Here is a 20,384-nt window from a genome sequence, read left to right on the forward strand (position 1 = left end):
TTCAACCCTGTTCTCCGTTTGAACATGGTATGAAAGTGGTGGTGGCGCTGCTCCAAGCACGGTACCTTTTGTACGGAGGTCAGTCACCCACACCACATCGCCTCTTTCCAGCATGCGGAGACGTTCAGATCGGTGACGTCGATCAAAGTATCAGCCTGCCTCTTCCTGACCTTCCGGCCATTATCCACCGCCTTTTCGGGCGGCATTCTCCTGGAGTGTGGTGCTCAGGCAACATTGGGACTGTAGTCCTGAGCCTTCTATTCATTAGGATCTCCACTGGGATGACTCCTAAAATGCTAGGCTTTGTTCTATAAGCTAGTAAAGCCAAGTAAGGGTCCTTCGATTTTAAAATGAGATGCTTAACCATCTGTACTATACGCTCTACTTCTATGCTTCGCTGGGGGTGACTCGGGCTCGAGGTAACATGACAGAAACCATGTGATTTGGCAAATTGCTTGAACTCTGCGCTTTCAAAGTGGGGACCATTGTTGGTCACCATACATTCAGGAATACCATGTCTAGCGAAAATGCTTTTTAGTCTGTTTATCACAGTAGCAGACTTTGTAGATGGAAGAATGGCTACTTCTGGGTAGTGTAAAAGATAATCTACTACACCAAGATACGGTTGTCCGTTAACATGACACAGATCCACCCCCACTTTCATGGAAAAGAGGGTGTTGGTGATGCCATCATTGGTTCCATCCTGTCAGGGGCATGCATCGCACAAACACTGCACTGTTTCACGAAAGACGCTATTTCAGAGCTAAGTCCTGGGCACCAGATGGAACCTTTAGATATACTAAGGCATCATGAGATGCCTTGATGATGGTCATGCAGCTTACTTAGTGCTTCCTCTCAAAGAGACTGAGGAATAATTAACCTCATTCCATTTAGCAACAGCCCATTCACCGACGTAATGCATGCTCAATTCTGCTAGTAAGGTGCAAGATAGCCAGGAACATTTTGTTTCTTTGGCCAACCTGCAATGCACAGTTTTCACAGGCTTCTACACACTGCGTCACTCGCTTGACCCTCTCGCACCCTTGTCAGCGAATCATCTCCTGTTTCCATACCTAATAAACAAGCTTTTGAGTAGCCTGTAACTTAGAGACCATCAGGTAGCTTGCCAGACTTGTGTGAGCCAACGGAGAACGTGAGAAAGTGTCTGCAGTGATGAGCGATTTGCCGAGAACATTTACAACAGAAAGATTGTGTCGCATCAGCCGTTAACGAAAGCGCTGAATTCTTGGTGGCATAGCATCGATTGCCTTGTGACCCAACAGTGATACTAAAGGTTTATGGTCTGTTTCGAAAACTACGTCCAAACCAAAGGTAACTAAGTGAGCAGTAGCTGCCGCTGCTAGTGGTCTTTCCATACACGCATCTTGATTTTACTTTGTACTCTTATAAATAAATCAAGTAAATAAAAAAAAAATAATAAAAGGTAGCATGCCGAATATCATTAGTTGTGGTCATGTCTTATGTAGAAGCTCCCATAATATATGCTGGCAAACAGGTGTGGGAGATATTGATGATAGCCTGAATATGGCAACAGACTTCTCTTTAACATTCTCATGAGGGTATTGGAATAATATGGGGAAAACGTTCGCAACTTTAAAAAACAGTTGACTCACTGCAGTGTATAAAGATTGCAAATGTGGCAAGAAACTGACTGGTACATATTACTTTAACAGGTGTGTTGACAGCAGCAGAGGAACATGTGTTAAACCTAAAATTTAATATAAAGAAACAGCATAGCGGGTATGGGCAACATAGAGGAAGCTCTGGAACTATATCGAACAGCAAAGAAAGAAATCAAAAGAGAGAAGATTTATGATAATTTAAAGCATTGAGCACATCTCTTCGAACCCACAAAAAGTAATATTATTATCTCAACGTGGTGTTGTAGGAGAAAATTTGCCGATGAGGTCTATTCATTTGTAGTGTCTTGAAATAGCTTAAAGACGATTGAGCATGTTCTGTTATAATGTCAAAGCATCCATATAGATGTAAATAAGGACTTAGCTAATTTATCGAAGGCCTTGAGTTTTAAAAATAGTTGGAGAAAAGTAAATGAACGAAAGAAGGAATGAGTCAGAGTTATTACACAGACAATAAAGCAAAAGCAAGCTCCGCATTACCTTGTACTCCTTCTCATGTTGCTCTGACAGCAGCCATATTGTTATTACTCATGTTATCCAGGCCATTCCTAATGGTGAACAGCTGACCAAATTTCACACAGCTGCCATGAAATAATCTGGCAAACACTTCTTTGTGGTGACACAACTTCCAACAGCATGCCGGCGTGGAAAGGAAGATGTGTGACACCTGAGGCCGGGTGACTGTGGCGAGCAGAATAAGTCCAGAAAAACATTGCTCTCTGTCAGTAAGATGGACAAGCGAGTTTGTTGGTCGGCATTCATTTTCAAGACTTTTTAAAGCGTAACATAAAGATAGAGGAATGACAGGACAAAGTGCTTACCCACAAATGAAGAATGTATTGTAGAAGTTTCACATATGTACACATAGAAGTGATTACGCATGTGGAACAAAGCAGGTGTAACAAGTGAGAAGCAACATACTGGAAGTTAATTGTACAGAAACCTGAAAGTTAAAGTCGAACATGCACATCTGCTAACGATTGCAAAAAGCAAATTTCTTGTCATGTAGCGAGACGTAAGCATGCCTGATGCAAGCATTTCCTCATTTTCAAATAAGAAAGGCTTCTGCTTCTTCTCGAGTGAGCTGGTTTCTGCTTTTGACAACTGCCTTTGTTTCGTAAGCATCAGATAACACCTGCACTCTCTGTGGTTGGCTACCAGATGCTCGGGTACAGATGGTTTTAGTGACACCTGACGCTCCCTTATACAAACATATGTTGATACAATAAATTTGCTCTGTATGTCCAAATATAAAATTACTTTTATGTGTATATATGTGAAGCTTCTTCAATAAATTCTTCAGTTCAGGGTTGCCTCTTCTGGTCGTTCTTGTCTTTAGTCTTTTTGTTGCACTGTAAAAGGGTCTGAATATAGCTCTCTTTGTTAGCTCCAACTTTTACTGCTTCAAATTTCATTAGGGAGCATCTATGTGGGTGTTTAGCAGTGAGTTCATTAGTGTTCGTAAAGTGTAAGTACTCCAAGTCTAAGGCGATATGTGTTTCTGCATTGTGCAAAATGCTAATATGTAAAGCTGTTAGCTGGAGCAACAGTGCTTTTGACGACTTTTATTCGGAATGTACTTCTCAAAACTGTTTTTAAGCACACTTTCTAGCAAAACGTTATGCTATGGTGACTGGCTTGACTTCCATTCAATGGTTGGTGCATAGCAACTAAGAATTATAACTTAAAAGTGAATTTGTAAAACATTATTTATTAATAATATTAGTGCCACAGATTTCGACTTTCTTAATCGTGATTGGTTATACTATACTATAGAAAAATGAGTTAGCATGACTGTGATGTTTAAACTTCAACTGCCGGCTGTGACACAAGACATGTTCGTGGATTTTGACATTGGTGCAGGTGTATCTCGTATCTTAAGATACATAATGCTTCATATAATGTATCAAAAATACAGATACTGATACATGTCTTGCTGAATGTATCATGATACAGATACAGGATATTGACAGAGTATCTTAAGGGTACATGTATATTCGATACTGTCTGCTCCTCGCTTCAGCACAAGCTGCATGCACTTGAGGAGCAGAAGATTACTGTGAATACAATCTGTAGTTTTATGCGCTGTTGAAGACACAAGATGCAGTTGAAAATAATAAGTTTAGTGTTTTTGTGCTGGAGACACTTTTGTAATATGAAGTTTTTGATATGAAGGTACAGAGCTTATCTTCATAGTCAGTATGTGTATTGCTTTCTGCCATGAAAGTGGTAGTAGCAGCAAATTGGCATAGTATATATCAGGATCTGTAGCTCAGGTTTCAAACTTTTGTTTCTGTTTGAAATTTTGCTAGTACAATCCATGGCTATTGCTATAGAATGTGAAATTTGTTGGGCAGAAATAGAGAAAGGGCTGTCAGAACAAGGCTCATTTTGTCACAAGTAAATTATGTCCACAATATTTTATTTGCTAACTGCATGAATAGTGAGTTGCATGCTGGATGCTAAGTGCTGCAATCTTTCTTTTGCTGCTCCACGTATATTGAGACTCTGCATGCATGCTCACCAACTCCACTCTACATTGTTATAATTTGCCATTTGTGATAGTGTCACTGTGCCTCCCAACCTTCATACTGCTACACATGGTACCAGTGCATCATCAGTTAGGCTGAGGTCAAACTAATTGGTTAGTGTTGTGGTCACAGACAACACTGCAGTCTGCAGTCAAAGAACATGCATCTAACTAGCTATCAATAGTGATAGAAAAATTTTGCATGTGCATGGATACATATGTTTCTTGATGGCTTCCTTATGAATGAGGGAATTTGAGCACCAGTAGGCACCTGACTGACACCATGAACAGTTTTACACGTTTTGAACAGTTTTACACATTCTCTTTTTGTTATTTGAAGCCGTAATTCTTAAAAGCCTGTTTCTTTTATTGTCACACGCTTGTTATACTGAACTGCTCAAAGAAGCACAGGATTTGTAATGGTCATCATCACAAAGTTGCAAGGTTTCGCAAGTTAGCATGCCACGACATACTATAACCATGAGCAAAGCTGATGTTTCAGTTTGCTGCCCTGCAGCATCTCTTACTTCTTTCAATAAATGCAAATACCCCCTCAAAATGATTTGTAATTATTGCAGTGATCACTTACACTTTCCAACTGACCCTTTACTGGTTTTTGGCAGTACTTTCTGCTGCTCAAGAAGGGCTGGATAGATGTTTTGTCAATCGGTTATTTTATGTGCTGTCTAAAATAATGCTTACATGTCAGAATATTGCATGTAACATTGTTAAATGGAAAGCTCCAAAAAGCAAGTGTGTTGAATGCAACTAAGTGCTCACTTGGATTGCAATGGATGAAAAATGGGGTTGAAGCAACAGTCGTCTGTGTTGTCACAAAAGTACAACTTGTCAGGAGCCTGTGCTTGTAGTTCTTATGCTAAAAGAGCTCTCTTTTTTGGTTTTACATCTAAGGTAAGTTAGAAAAAAGTCTAATGTGACCAGAGACAAAGAACAAGAGCTAGCACCATGTTATCTCTGGTTCTTTTCGGTTATTTCTGGTCACTCTACACTCCTCGCTGACACGGAGCACCCACTGACCTCAAGTTCTGCATTGCTAAAATAAAGTCTTGGTCTTTTTGCATGCCTTCTGTATAGCTGGTTTGGAGATGAAGAAGGATTCTACTTCTGGAGTGTGACTCAGTACTACCTCACTAAAAAGCAGCGAAATCTCAGCACGAGTGCTGACACGTCATTGCCACTTTGCTACGATATGCTGTGCCCTGATGCTGAGTATAAGGCAAGTTGAGCTGTCTGGTCACTACATCATTTTTCATGGTATCTCACAACTTACACACAGGCTCATGTGCAGTGTACAAAGTTGCAGATTGCACAGAGAGATGGCAAGCCAATTTTTCAGATGGCAGGACAATAATCTACCTCAGGATCATGGAGGTTTGCCTGCAAATAAATTGCCACTTTAATGCAGACAGCTATCGGAAACACTTCCACCTGTTGACAAACTTTTTCTTTTATTTCTTTATTTATTTGACAATGCATCATTGTCATGGCACCAAGGCAAAAGGCAGCAGCAAGTCGCCTGACTAGGCCCCTAGCACCACTCACTTAAATCGTCTCACATATGGTAGCTGTTAACCATGCTTGAAAAGCATGTAGACAGGTCTCAATATAGGTTGCCAATAAGGGTCTTGGATTGTGTGGATGGTTTATCTTAATCATTGTATAGCACGAAGAATAAAAGGGCATGGGGCACCATTAGGGATGGGCATGTGATAAGCAGTCACTTATCCAGTAAAAGCTCTTTCACTTGGATTTCACAGGACTGAGAAAAAAAGTTTCCAAGTTATCTGAATGTAGATGATCTGATGTACCAAGAAAAGTGTTAAGCTTCAACATTATTTAGCAAAGAAATTTGTTGCTCTAGTTTGCATTTTGCATGAAATCTGCAAAAGTTGCAGTTTCATTTGTGGAAACAAGAAGAGCTTGTAACTTTTAAGGATAACTTCTATGAAATAGCCCCAAACGATCAGGACCCAGTGAACTCCTTTGCAGCTTATTTGGGTGATATGAGGCATTCACACAGAACATAGACAAAAAAATGGACAAGATGATATACATTGCTATGCTGGCTTTTACCATTGCATTCATCGTTAATGATACTTCCACTGATGCACAGGTTTCTTTTACAAGGCTTGCTTTGTATAGTAACCGTCATCTAGTCACAATGTAGCATTTTTTTTTCTTTTTTGCACCTGCAGGCATTCATTGACGACACAGGCTAGCTTCTCACTGAAGATAGAATGCTCAAACCTATTGCAATAGAAAAGCTGAAACTTTGTAGCTGCTATTGCAGTTTTCTAGTTTGTCCAAAAGGTCTTGCAGTGAAGCAGAACTGAATCAAAAACTGCAACTGGATTGTTTTCGCTGAGCTCAAACCAAACTCGAGCTGTTCTTTCCAAGAATTTAGAAACAAACTTGAACTGAAATTTTTAGGAAGGACAGCTAAGACCACTACTATGTATTTGTTGCTGCATCGTAAATGTGAATGCTACAAGTTTGTCTTGCCTTAGATAGTTCACTTTAGCCTGACATACAGCCACACCTCAAAAACTTTACATTCAACAAAAGGAGACAGGACACAATGCATCATTGCCATGCAGCATCAGGAAGGAGTCATGTGTAGAGGGCCAATCAATCATGACACTGTGAGAATATCATGAGAAGCCAACAAAGACACCAAGGACAACATAGGGGAAATTACTTGTGCTTACTAATTGAATTAAAGAAATGATAAATTAATGGCAATGAAAGTGGATGAAAAAACAACTTGCCGCAGATGGGGAATGATCCCATGTCTTCACATTATACGTGCTTCGCGTAATTCGAAGACGTGGGATCATTCCCTACCTGTGGCAAGTTATTTTTTCATCCACTTTCATTGCCATCAATTTATCATTTCTTTAATTCAATTAGTAAGTACAAGTAATTCACCCTATGTAGTTTTTGGTGTCTTTGTTTGTTGGCTCCTCATGGCATAATTAATAAATATCGGGCACCTCGGTTTACCACCTTTCTTCTCACTCTGAGGATATAATGTACAGCCAGAGACTCTGGCCACCATTTTAGCACTTTCATTTTTCACAGAAGGCCTGAATGGTGATTATTTGCTCTCATGGCTTTGCTGTAGTGCTGCCAAGTGTTTGCCTCATCATACTCATCATCATGCTTGTGCTGCTTCTTTTTTTGCTTGTCCGTTTCAGTGATTGTGAATACAAACTGATGCTGAACTGATGTCAGAAAGCTGTCAGCAGAAACTTGCAGTTGTTGTACTGCTCAAATGCAATTGCTCATTTTACAAAATCGCACATCTCACTCATCATGCAATCATGCAGTGGATTTCTTCTTTCTTTTTTGCAAAAATAAATACTTCATTTTAAAGGAGCATAAGTTAGGGTATTTTAGTACAATTTATGGACAACATCATGATACCAAAAAAATCCCGCTGAGTGTGCAGGGTGGGACCAAGAGGTGTTTGAAAAAGTTAAAAAAGAAATGGGCAGAGTAGATATTTGTGTGATTCTTTTGAGATAACTTGAGCCACAGTGCGAGACACTTTAAAAGCCAAGAAATTCATTATGAGAAAACTAGTTAACAAAAATGCACCAATTAACTTTTTAATAGTGCGACATAGCTGCAATAAAATAGTAAACTTGTTGTAGATCATTTTGACTTTTTACATTTACAAAATTGTACCACATCTACTGGCTGCTTTTGACATGGGTTCTGGCTTATTCGGTGGGCCAAGCTAAAACTGGAGGTATTACAAGTACAATCGATGTGCTCAAAGGAGATGCTGCTTGGTGATGTCAAACATTGTCTACATGTGCATCCTCTGGCCCAAGATTATTGTGTTAAAAAATAACCACAAAGCTTCTTGCTTCAAGGGTGGCACTGCTGTGCTGTCGCATGCATGGAAATGCTGTGAAGTTATTTTGGAAGAGCCAAAACCCATTGGGCCTGGCGACTAATTTTCTGCCTGTCACAGTGGGTTAATTGGTAAATGAACAGCACATAAGATGGTGGTCTTGCTGTACATTATTATAGAAAAATGTGTTAATAAAACCTAAGGACTTAGGCTAATGTGTACAATTATATAAAACATGAATACTTGAGCGTGGGTCTCTGCTCATTATGCACCAGTTTCAATCACATGTTTTTGTTTTCCTCATTTACCGTGGAGCTTCACATCTGAGGCCTCCATAGTGAAATGTAATTAGCCCCTGACGTCCTCCCTCCCTGCACAGGCCAAGTCATTGTCCCTTTTTAAGCAGAGATGTTTCTCGAAACAACTTTTTTAAATTATTTGCACTAGAGGTTTCAAAATTCAGCCAATTATAAGTTTTCTATGTAGATTTCAAATATGTCATTACTTTATTGTGTGGCTGTTATAGTGTTTGAGTTATGTGATGGGCACAATGGCAAAAATATAGTCATCTCTGTGGGCACTTCTTTATGTACTAAATTTTAGAAAAAGCATTGTGCTGTAGCTTGTTTGGCTCTTTGTAGATCACAAAGTGCCGATATCTAGCCAAACAGCATGTACAATTACTGGAACTAGGCAAAAAGATTAGAGCATTTCAAAAAATTTTTTTCCTCGATTCCCAGAAATATAACCTTGTACTTTTGCTACTACTGCTGGGAGATATTGCAATTTCAAGTAGGTATCAGCACTGTACAATCTTCAAGAGTATGTATGCCAAATTTAATTAGTATTAAGACAATTCTAAATGTACAAGGTTATTTTCATGTGAGTGTGAAAAAAAATTTGTTGAAGTGTCCTCATGTTTTTTCATAGCTGCAGTAATTGTAGATGCTGTTTGAATAGATATTGCCACTTAGCAGTCTACAAAGAGCTAAATAAGCTACAGAACAAAGCTTTTTGTTAAAATTTATTGCACAATAAAATGCCCACGAAATCACTTTATTTTTCCATTGTGTAAGACATAACTCAAGGATTATAGCGGCTACATAGAAACGAATCACATATTTGAAATCTGCTTATAATGCTCTATAAGTGCGTGGATTTTCAAATCTCTAGTACAAATATTTAATTAAAAAGATGTTGTTTCGAGGAGCGTCTCCCCTTCATTAATATAATGGTCTCTCTCTCTCTCTCTCTCTCTCTCTCTCTCTCTCTCTCTCTCTCTCTCTCTCTCTTAAATGTTGTATTATGAGAGAACCAAAACTTGTTATGAAGGCTGTATTCTAAGAAAGGTTTATCCTGATAAATTGTTAATACTGATGTCACAGAGCATAAGAGGGATTACATAAGGCTAGTCAATTCTTGACTATAAAAAACAATTGTGTTGCATTTACAAATAAAATCAAATGTGACAGCTTTTGTATGCTTCACTAGTACTATAGAAAGGACCAAATATGTGAAAACACTGTAATATATGCGACATAACATAATGTCATCAATGCTGTAGTTTCAACGTATAGGAAGTTGTAAAAAGAAAGTTGGGCTTTCTTTCATTTTTAAATCGAATAAGTAGATAATAAAATTCTTTTCCAGACAGCAATTTTCCCATGTAGCCTGGCTTGTTGTTCTGTGGTGTCTAAGAAACTAAGGTTTGGATACCACATTCTGTGCAGACCTTACAGCTCAAGCGGCTGCTTTTTCATGAGCGACAACGCATGGGGCACAGCCACACGCAGCGATGCGTATGCCGTTTGCTCCTGCTGGGTCAGGCTGACCAGGCAGTACAGCTGCTGCTTGAAACTGAGCCGGCTAATGAGCACTTCTACAGTGATTCACTGCGGTAAGTATCATTTCTGCTGCTTACTCAGGTGGCACACCTAGCTTGATGTACTGGTGGAGCAGCGACAAAGCTGGGACGCATAATAGAGGGAACTAGCAGAAAGAATAAAAGCTGGCTGAAAAGAAAGGAGATGAGGTTGAAGAAGAAAATGAATAGCAGTGGGAAACAAGAAAAAGCTAGAAAAGAGATAGAAGCAGGACACGGAAAGGATGAAAATAAATGTAATGAAATGGAAATATAAGTACATTCAGTTTTGCCCAATGTAGGAAGCAGTGATTATGTAAAGCAAGTATGCAGTTCCATGTAAATAAGTTGCTGATCATCACCTGAGGTAGGGTTTTATATGTTGGGGTGTCTGGTATCTCACAGGAGTATCAACCACTGCCAGTTCAGGCTTACTGAGCCGCAAGGCCGTGTCAGCCGTTGCCTAGCTTAATCTGGCATGCCATTGTGCATGTGTGCTAGATCAAGTGACACAAGCGCTGAGCCACAAGAAACACACTAATTCGGTAGAAGCAGTGACATTTTGGCGAGTTGGTACTGTTTGAACATTGGAAGGGGCAGCGAAAATATGACTAAGACAATAAACAGGAAAGACACAGGACAGCGCTGAACTCACAACTAACTTTATTAGAAAGCACACACATACTTAAGTACTACCACCTATATCCACGTGCTCTCCCATCGAAGGGTATAGGTAGTAGTACTTAAGTATGTGTGTGCTTTATAATAAAGTCAGTTGCAAGTTCAGCGCGGTCCTGTGTCTTTCGTGCTTTCTGTCTTAGTCGTATTTCGCTGCCCCTTCAAGATGTTCAACACTAAATCAGGTTTATTTGCCTCTGGCAGCCCCCAACACTACACAAACTCCCAGTCCCAGGGCAGTGTGAGAAGCTGAGAGGCAAAGAGGTTGTAGCGCCCACCGACGCCCCTACGCGCAGGCGCTAAAGGTCGGTGCTGTCGGTCAGCACTGCGAACAATGACAAAAATAAAGTTGGTGCTTGCGCCGCGAGCAGGCACTAGTCCATAGGCCTGCTATGCTACTCTTGTCTGGCACTTCGCTGCAACCTTTTGGTTTGCGGCATTTGGTGACTCCGGACTATGATATTGCTACGCAAACGAAGGAATAAGAACTGGAGACTATTTACAAAGTGTACTTACAAAGGATAATGCAGCGCTAGCCAGTTCAGCCGACAGCTCGAGAGCCAGCGAGCGTTCGTCGTCTTCATCGGGGCACCCGCGTGCATCGGCCACAAGAAACAGGCAATATGCATGTATCATTATCCCCAGCAGCGGAAACACCATCCTGGTGCATCTAAATATCGGTGATAACAGGAGTGTAATATGGTTTCAGGCGTGTGACATGCACAACATCAGTGGAATTCAGGGCAGATGAGGCACTGGTACTGAGTGGGGCGATTTCTTACGTAACTGGGGTCATGGCACGCAGCACTCGATATGGGCCTGTGTACCGAGACAGGAGTTTTTCTGACAGGCCAATGTGACGAGTCAGGGACCACAGGAGTACCAGAGATCCAGGCGAAAAGTGGACGTCTCTGTGTTGGCGATCGTACAAATGCCGTTGCTTCTCTTGCGAGGTCAGGAAGCGAGCGTGGGCCATTTCGGGCGCTTGGGCTGCCTTGGTGATGGCATCAAGTGCATACTCGCTGGTCTCTGCTGTGGCAGATAGGAGGGATGCGTCCAGTGGCAATGTAAGTTCTTGGCAGAACAACAGAAAGAACGGGGAATAACCAGCAGTGTCGTGATGCGAAGAATTATACGCAAAAGTGACATAAGGTAGGGCAGGGTCCAAATTAGTATAGTCAGATGAGACATACTTTGCAAGCATGTCTGTTAGGGTACGATTCAGACGCTCCGTGAGACCATTAGTCTGTGGATGGTAAGATGTAGTCAGCTTGTGCTTGGTTGAGCAGAACTGCAGGATGTCGGTGATGAGAAAGAAACGTCCGACCACGGTCAGTGAGCAATTGGTGTGGAGTGCCATGCTGCAGAATCACGTCTCGTAAAAGAAAATCGGCGACATCTGTGGTACAGCTTGTTGGAAGTGCTCTGGTGATGGCGTAGTGTGTGGTGTAATCTGTCACCACAGCGACCCACTTGTGGCCAGATGTGGATAGAGGGAAAGGGCCAAGTAGGTCCAAGCCAACGCGAAAGAACGGCTCCAAAGGAATGCTGAGCGTTTGAAGGCACCCAGCAGGGAGCGTCGATGGTGTTTTTCGGCGCTGGCATTTCTCACACGCCGCAACGTATTGTCGGAGCGGGCAAGGCCTGGCCAAAAGAAGTATCGGTGAATCCGGCCGTAGGTATGGGAGACGCCAAGGTGAACTACCGTTGGTAAATCGTGAAGTTCTTGGAGAACAGCTGACCGGAGGTGCTTAGGAATGACGAGGAGAAGGGCAGGACCGTCGGGGCGTACATTGTGGCAACATAATACACCATCCCAAAGAACAAACAGGTGAAGGGACGAATCACAATATGAAGATTCCAAGCCATCAATGATGGCGCGCAAGGCGGCATCGCGGCGTTGCTCGTCGGCAACGTGTAGCAGCTGAGAAATGGAGAAAACGCAAGGGTCGGCATTGGGGTCAGGGTCGGCAGGTGGTTCGTCCACTGGATAGCGAGACAAACAGTCTGCACCTTGATATGATCGGCCCGACTTGTGCACTACTGTATAGGAATATTCTTGCAGCCACAGAGCCCAGCGACCAAACCGGCCGGTAGGATCCTTGAGTGAGGAAAGCCGGCAGAGCGCGTGGTGGTCAGTGATTACAGAGAAGTGCATGCCATACAAGTACGAGCAGAATTTGGAAACCGCCCAGACGAGAGCCAGGCATTCACGATCTGTATTCAAATAGTTGCGCTCCGCTCCTATGAGGAGGCAGCTAGTGTAGGCGATAACACAATCTTGACCCTGTTAGTGCTGGGCTAAGACGGCTCCGTATGCCGTGACCACTGGTATCGGTACATGTCTCTGTAGGAGAGGACGGGTCAAAGTGGGCCAGTATAGGTGGTGTGGTGAGAATTTTGGTGAGCTGGGCAAGCGTGGCAGTTTGAGCAGGGCCCCACGTAAACGGCACGTCCTTCTTCAGAAGATCAGTAAGCGTTCGGGCAATCGCTACAAGAAGTCGTTAACGAAGTGTTGGAAGTAGGAACGTACAAAATAAATGAAGTGCTAATAGTGACGGCACCCAAGAAAAAACCAAGACAGGACAAGGCGCTCTGGACAAAGCGCCTTGTCCCGTCTTTGTTCTTTCCTAGTGTGCCGTCACTATTGGCACTTCATTTATTGAAAGCTATGCACCAACTAGCCCCACGATGTGTTTTACTGTCCTACAAAACTTCGGACGTCTTTGACAGACTGAAGTACAGGAAAAGACGTGATAGCACAAATTTTCTCCGGGTCTGGTTGAATACTGGAAGCGTCGACGAGGTGGCCCAGCACTGTAATCTGCCGACGACCGAAGTGACACTTCGATGAATTTAGTTGCAGCCCAGCCTCGCGGAAGACTTGAAGAACAGCTGGTAAGCGCTCAAGGTGTGTCTCAAATGTGGGTGAAAATATGAGAACGTCGTCTAGGTAGCAGAGGCATATTGACCATTTGAACCCTTGTAGCAGAGAGTCCATCACACGTTCGAACGTTGCTGGGGCATTGCATAGACCGAATGGCATAACTTTGAATTGATATAGACCATCAGGGGTGACGAACGCTGTCTTCTCTTGGTCCTTTTCATCCACAGAAATTTGCCAATAACCAGACCGAAGGTCTATTGATGAAAAGTATTTGGCACCGTGGAGACAATCGAGTGCGTCATCAATGCGAGGCAAGGGGTAGACATCCTTCTTGGTAATGCAGTTTAGATGACAATAATCAACACAGAAACGCCATGTACCATCTTTCTTCTTAACCCTTTGAAGGTTTTCGCCGTACATGTATGGCGGCGGTTTTCTGTCCCGCAAGGTCTTAGCCGTACGGGTACGGTTCCGACCCTCCGTTTGAAATTTCACGCCATAATGACGATGCGGGTTCACCGAGAGGTGCTGCCACCTCTTAGCACTTACAAGAAGCGTTTGAAATTTGCGCTACCTTCTTGGGGAGATAAACAGAACTGATTGCTAGCTTCAGCACATCGCTCAGACTGCGGCAACGCCCCTTTGGCGGTTTCGGTTTCGCCGCGTGATCGCAACGGAGGCGCGCGAAACGTCATTTTCTTTGTCGGCACTCTCTTGCAGGGCGGTGGAAGTTAATTTCTATCTTGATTGGCGCTGCTCTTAGCTTGTTTATCAGCGACGTTCGCGATCGTGAGGTATTCTCGCTCTCAGTGGCAACGCGCTTTCGGTTCCGCCGCGTGATCGCAACGGAGGCGCGCGAAACGTCGTTTTTCTCTTTGTCGGCACGCTCTCGCAGGGGCGGCAGAAGTTGATTTCTATCTTGATTGGCACTGCTCTTAGCTTGTTTATCACCACGGCTCACAAGGTATTCTCACTCTCCGCGGCAACGCGCTTACGCGAGAGGGTGCATCAGACCTCTGCCCAAGGCAGCCGCACGCAGAGATGTCATGTGTGCGCCAACACAACTCCTTGCTCCAAGAGAACCGACACGCATTTTAGGTGTGCAGACTGCGATAAGGCACTGTGCGTAGACCCGTGTTTCAAGGAGTACCACGCTCGGAAGTACTATTGACCATTTTGCAGTTCTGAGTGATGCCGACACCAAAATACTGTTCCTAATTATTTTTTAGTATTTATTCCCGACTTTATACATTTTGTACATTCAAGATCCGCAATAAAGTAATTTGACCACCTGGGAAAGTTTTTTTCAAAATAATTCGACCCTCAAAGGGTTAACAAGTACCACGGGCAACGCCCAAGGGCTCAGCGAAGGTTCAACAATACCTTTGGCAAGCATCTTGTTCACTTCATCTTGAATAACCTTATGCTCTTAAACAGAAACTCGATATGGCCGGCGATGAGTAGGATTGGCATCACTAGTATTTATGTGATCCTTAACAATTGAAGTCTGGCGCAGTTGGCGATTGTTGCGGTCGAAGATGTCGTGGTAGGAACCCAAAAGGCGGCACAGAGCTGCTGCTTGTTCAGGCAATAGGTCCGCAGCAATTATAGGACGAAATGTTGCGTCGGGGCAAATAGTATCCCGTGGACATGGTGAAGAACCTGAGCAGACGTCAACTGAAAACATCGTGATGTGGTCATCTCCTATATCACACAGCATTGCAACCAATATGCCTTGGGGTCGAACTTCCTTTGTCAGGCCAAAATTGACGACAGGGACGCATCTACAGTTATTAGTGACGGTGGCAATGGAGTGGGACACAGTGATATTGCGCATTAAAAGGACATCAGGAACAGGTGTGGCGATGTAATCGCCATCGGGCAAAGGAAAAGATGATTGATAGCAAATCGACGAAAGTCAAGGCTTTAGGCGGGAGATGGACGAAGGCGGTCGTACTAAAGTTGTTCGGCAGTTCGGCACGAATATGCACGAGTAGAGGAAGTTCTGCGCAAAGGGTATCGGCAGAACAGTCAATCAAAGCTGAATGCGCCCTAAAAAAGTCGAGTCCAAGGATTAGGTCATGGGGACAATTGATAAGCACTGTAAAGTAAAGAGAACAGGAACGTGGCAGTCGGCGATACTGATACGGGAAGTACACATTCCAGTGACACCAACAGTGCTACCATCGGCCACACGAACGGCTCGAGTAGTAGGAGGCGTGAGAACCTTCCTCAGTCGACGATGGCCTGGGCTCCAGTATCTATTAATGCCGTCAAAGGGACACCATCGACGTGAACATCAAGTGAGTTATGGTTCCTTGGGAGCATCAATGGAGGATTTCTACGTGACAAAGATAATGGAGCACTTCCCCCAGGAGCTGCACGATCTAGTTTTCCGTCTGGGAGGGTCCATGATTGATTGGTCGGCGATGAATAGCAGCATGGCTGGGGCGACGGGGACTTGCAGTGCTGAGGGGGCGGCGAGTGAGCACGACGGCTGTCATCGACGGATACGCCTGAGGCATACGGTGAGGCGAGTAATGGCACAGGTCGGCATATGGGCGAGGAGATCGGGAAAAGGACCTCAAATACGGCGATGTCCATGAGGTGCGGCAGTGGCGAGTGACGTGGCCAATGTGGAGGCAACGGAAGCAAATGGGCTTGTCGTCCGGAGTTCTCCACTCGGTAGGGTTGCGGTATCTGAGAGGGGAATACCGACTGCTGTGAGGCGTAGGTTTCGGCACCGGTTGGGCGTCAGGTCGGGAGACTGAGCAGGCAGCAGGAAAACCGAGGTTGGCAAATTCTTGCCACACAACTGCCTGAATGAGAGAGATCGCTGAGGCTGGTTGGTCAATGGTTGGGTAAAGTGGGCGTGGATGGAATGGCGCAGGACTTGTAGCCATGAGCTCACAGTGAACAATACGGGTGATGCACTCATTTAAGAGTGGTGAAGCGGTAAGGTCGATTCAAGACAACGTCGCAGCCGTGTTAGGGAGCCGGGAGAAATGCGGAATGATGCGGCTGCTTTTGGCGAGCTCAAAGCGGCTGCTTTGTTTGACAATGACGTCGATGGTGGACATATTATTGAAGACCAACAAGTTGAATGTGTCTTCTGCGATCCCCTTAAGTACATGGCCGACTTTATCAACCTTGGCCATTTTGTCGTCGACTTTCCGGCAAAGAGCTAGCACGTCTTGTATGTACGAGACATATGATTCAGTAGAAGACTGAACTCGGGTAGCAAGCTCTTTTCTAGCAGCCAGCTGCCGACTGGTGGGATTTGCAAAGAGGTTGCTGAGCTTCTCTTTGAAAGCATCCCAGCTAGAGATCTCGTCCTCGCGTGTCCGGAACCGGACACGAGGAGTTCCGTCCAAGTAGAATAGGACATTCACGAGCATAATGGTAGGGTCCCAGCTCTTGTTTTGGCTAACACGCTCATACAGGGTGAGCCAGCCCTCAACGTCGACATTATCTTGGCCGGAAAATATGCCAGGATAGGGGGGGGGTTGGTAACCGTAACGTACGTGGTTGGTGAGGTTGCAGACGAGGCAGGACAGTGCGGCCGCTGTGGAGCTCCGTGGCAAGGACGGGGAACGGCACCCTTTACCAAAATGCTACTCGAACGAAGGAATAAGAACTGGAGACTATTTACAAAGTGTATTTACAAAGGATAATGCAGCGCTAGCCAGTTCAGCCGACAGCTCCAGAGTTAGAGAGCGTTCATAGTCTTTGTTAGGGCGCTCACATGCATTGGCCACAAGAAACATGCAGTATGCATGTATCAATGTGACCAACTCCAGCAACCTACTGCCCTCAGGCAACCTTCGGCCTGACGCTACCTCGCGCCCACAGGACATCACAGCTCCACGGCTTTACGTGCCCACGTTCTGGCGCAAGGACCCACAGGTTTGGTTTACCGAGCTTTAAGCCTCCTTCGATCTACACCACATCACCTCGGAGCCTTTTCGGTATCACCACTTACTTGCCAACCTGTTTCCTGAGGTTGCTCACGAGGTGGTGGATGTCATCGCTGCCCCGTTAGGGGACGCCCCATACCACCAACTGAAGCAGAGTATTTTGGACTGCACCACGGCGTCTGAAAGCACGCGTTACCAGAACCTGCTCACCTCCGAGGTGCTTGGAGATCGCCGCACTTCCAAACTGCTCAACAGCATGTTATGGCTCCTGGGCTCTAGCAACGCGGACACAAACAGTGCACTGTTGAAGGAGCTCTTCCTGCAGCACTTGACACAGTCCACCTACCTTCTCTTGGCCGCTGCAGGTGACTCGACCCTCGACCGCCTTGTCCAGCTCGCTGATCGAATCCACAGCGCAACTTCTCCTTCTACCGCTGCCCTCTCTTCAATACCTGAATCCTCTATAATGGCTCGCTTAGAGTCCCAAATCAACCAGCTCGCCGTCTCTATTAATGCCCTTCGTATGTCCTCTCATGACCAGCACGACTCCTGCTCACGTCCCGGCCGCCGTCCCTCTTCCCTGAGCAGTCCCTGCTCGCACAATCCTCGAAGCTCACCTATTTGCTCGTACCATCGCACTTTCCAGCACCATGCCAGTGGTCAGGAAATGCAATGCGAGATCACTGACGGCGGCATGTGACCTTGCCTTACAACCCAGCTACCTTTTCATCCTCTTGAATCGCATTTCGGGCCTGCGCTTCCTTGCAGACATGGGTGCCGAGGTCAGCACACTGCCGTCCTCCAAGCGTGACTGTGCTTGTAACCTCCATCGCCACGTATAGTCTACAGTCCTTCACTCTCGACCTTGGCCTGCAGCACACAAATTCCGGTGGGTCTTAATCATAGCCAACGTCTGTCAGCCTATCCTCAGCTCTGACTTCCTGACCCATTTCAACCTCGACATCAGCATGTGCCGCCATCGCCTGATTGACAGCAAGACTCGATTCTCCATCTATGGAGTTCTGTCAGTTGTCGCTTCCACTGGCATCTGCACACTGATTCCACAATGCCCGTACGCTCAAATCCTTGAAGACATTCTGAGGTGACGAGGCCCTGCAATTTAAATCAGCCACCTTCTTCGATCTTTGGACCATAGCACCTTAGTGCATCTGGACCTTGCATCTTCGACCTACGTTTTTTTTTCAGACAAGACGCTTTAAAGGCACCTCTTACACCCTCCTACGATGGGCCATACCGTGTCCTCCAGAAGACGCCGAAGTCCGCCACCATCCTATTGAATGGTCGCAAAGAGGTAATTTCATTAGACCGCCTCAAACCGGCCTACCTCGAGACGCCTCGCACGGAGCTCCCTGCAGATCTGCATGTAACCAAGACAGCACAGTCTCCATTTCATCGACGAGTGCATTTCACCATTCCGTCTGGGCGGGGGGCCCTTTAATGCCCACTGACTCTGCTACGTGCAGACGCTAATGGTCGGCGTTCTCGGTCAGCACTAGTCAGCACACGCTAGTCGGTTCTAAGAGCCTGTTACTCTGCTGCCATGCCAAGGGGAAAAATGCAGAAAAAGCGCTGCTAACAAGTCGCTGCAGGGGGATGGTTCCCTGTGACGTGACACTGAGTGAGATGTGAGATGTGTCCCCGCGCCTATGCTGCGTACTCTCATAATGACCACTTGGCCTGCTCGCAAGAGCGTAGTGCAATCTCCATCAACTTCAGCCTCCAATGAGTGCAGCTCAGCTAGTAGGAGCACGCACGTGCACTAGGCACCACTCTTCAGCTTAGCATTTGGTAAAGGATCAATGGAAGGTACATGCTCGTCGTAGGTGCGTGGCACTCAATCCAAGCATTGCGCAAACAAAAGGCTGGTAGAAAAGGCGACGTCTCCATCGCCTTTTCCTATGGTCTTTTTTGAATGTGTAACTTGGTTCTTCAAAGCAATGCACCAACTGGCCCAGTAAGAAGTTCTTCTAAACAACAGGTGAGCGAGAGCCCAGCTATCTCTCCGTTCATGGCTACGGATGTAAAAGGAAGAGGCACAGGAATAGCAGAATAGACGAATGCTGCACAAAGGCGACAGCATGTGCCTCAATCCACACAATGTAGTCCACCCATATAATGGGCATTTCCAACGAAAGCACCCTGGGTGTTATCATAATGTCCTCTGGACTGTTATGAGCCTGCATGTGAACCTACACCCCCAGAAAACACTAGGAACGTTGGTATCATGTGCACTTAGCACCTACACACAGTTGAGAGAGGACGTGCTCTGAGAGATTCGATTGCGCAACATTTGGACGACACACGCAGAAGAGAGACACACACCACAGAGCGCTCTGTGGTGTGTGCTCTTCTGTGTGCATCGTCCAAATGTTGAACAATCGAACCTCTAATATGCTATACCAACACGCCCAGTCTTCAACCTTGGCAGGTGTGCACTTGCACATTTATGGAAATGTTCATACAACGACACTTTAGTCAAATCTTATCTCAAACTTCAAACAAAGGTGAGTGGGTCGGAAGAAGCCCTTGTATAGTTGTGCAGTGTAGGCACAGCTACATTTGCTCAGGCACCTGGTCTTCCACTGTTTCCCCATGAATCAAAAGACAAGATCAGATGGATGTTACTACCTGGTTAGAACTTTAGAAGAAAGAAACAGGTTCTTTTTCACCACTAGGCATTGTTGATATAGTTAGTGTGTGTGGGCGGGAGGATTGGGGTGGCAGCTTCACAGCATTTCGCACAAAATAAACTTTGTGTGGGTGGTAGGGGTGGCTCTCTGTCAAAAAGCAGTGTGGCTTTGAGTTAAGGTTATTTAGATAAATAAGAACACGATAATAAAAATAATTGGGAACGATGAAGCCGCTTATAAAGGTGCACAACAGACAAGCTATGTTTAAAGCACACAGGGGAAGCAAACGATGAATATACACAAGAAAGAGAGCTGA

At 44.9% G+C, this 20,384-nt stretch overlaps 1 protein-coding gene across 1 annotated transcript in view; it reads left to right on the forward strand.

The window, feature by feature from the left end:
- Positions 1-20,384, forward strand: part of LOC142565900 (WD repeat-containing protein 11-like) — a 293,411-nt gene that overhangs the window by 240,619 nt on the left and 32,408 nt on the right. Inside the window, exons 20-21 of the mRNA XM_075676487.1 lie at positions 5,287-5,428; positions 9,805-9,971. Coding sequence (XP_075532602.1) covers positions 5,287-5,428; positions 9,805-9,971 — 309 coding nt within the window. The remainder of the gene's footprint in view (positions 1-5,286; positions 5,429-9,804; positions 9,972-20,384) is intronic.

This window comes from Dermacentor variabilis, unplaced genomic scaffold, assembly GCF_050947875.1.
Source record: "Dermacentor variabilis isolate Ectoservices unplaced genomic scaffold, ASM5094787v1 scaffold_12, whole genome shotgun sequence".
NCBI lineage: Eukaryota > Metazoa > Arthropoda > Arachnida > Ixodida > Ixodidae > Dermacentor > Dermacentor variabilis.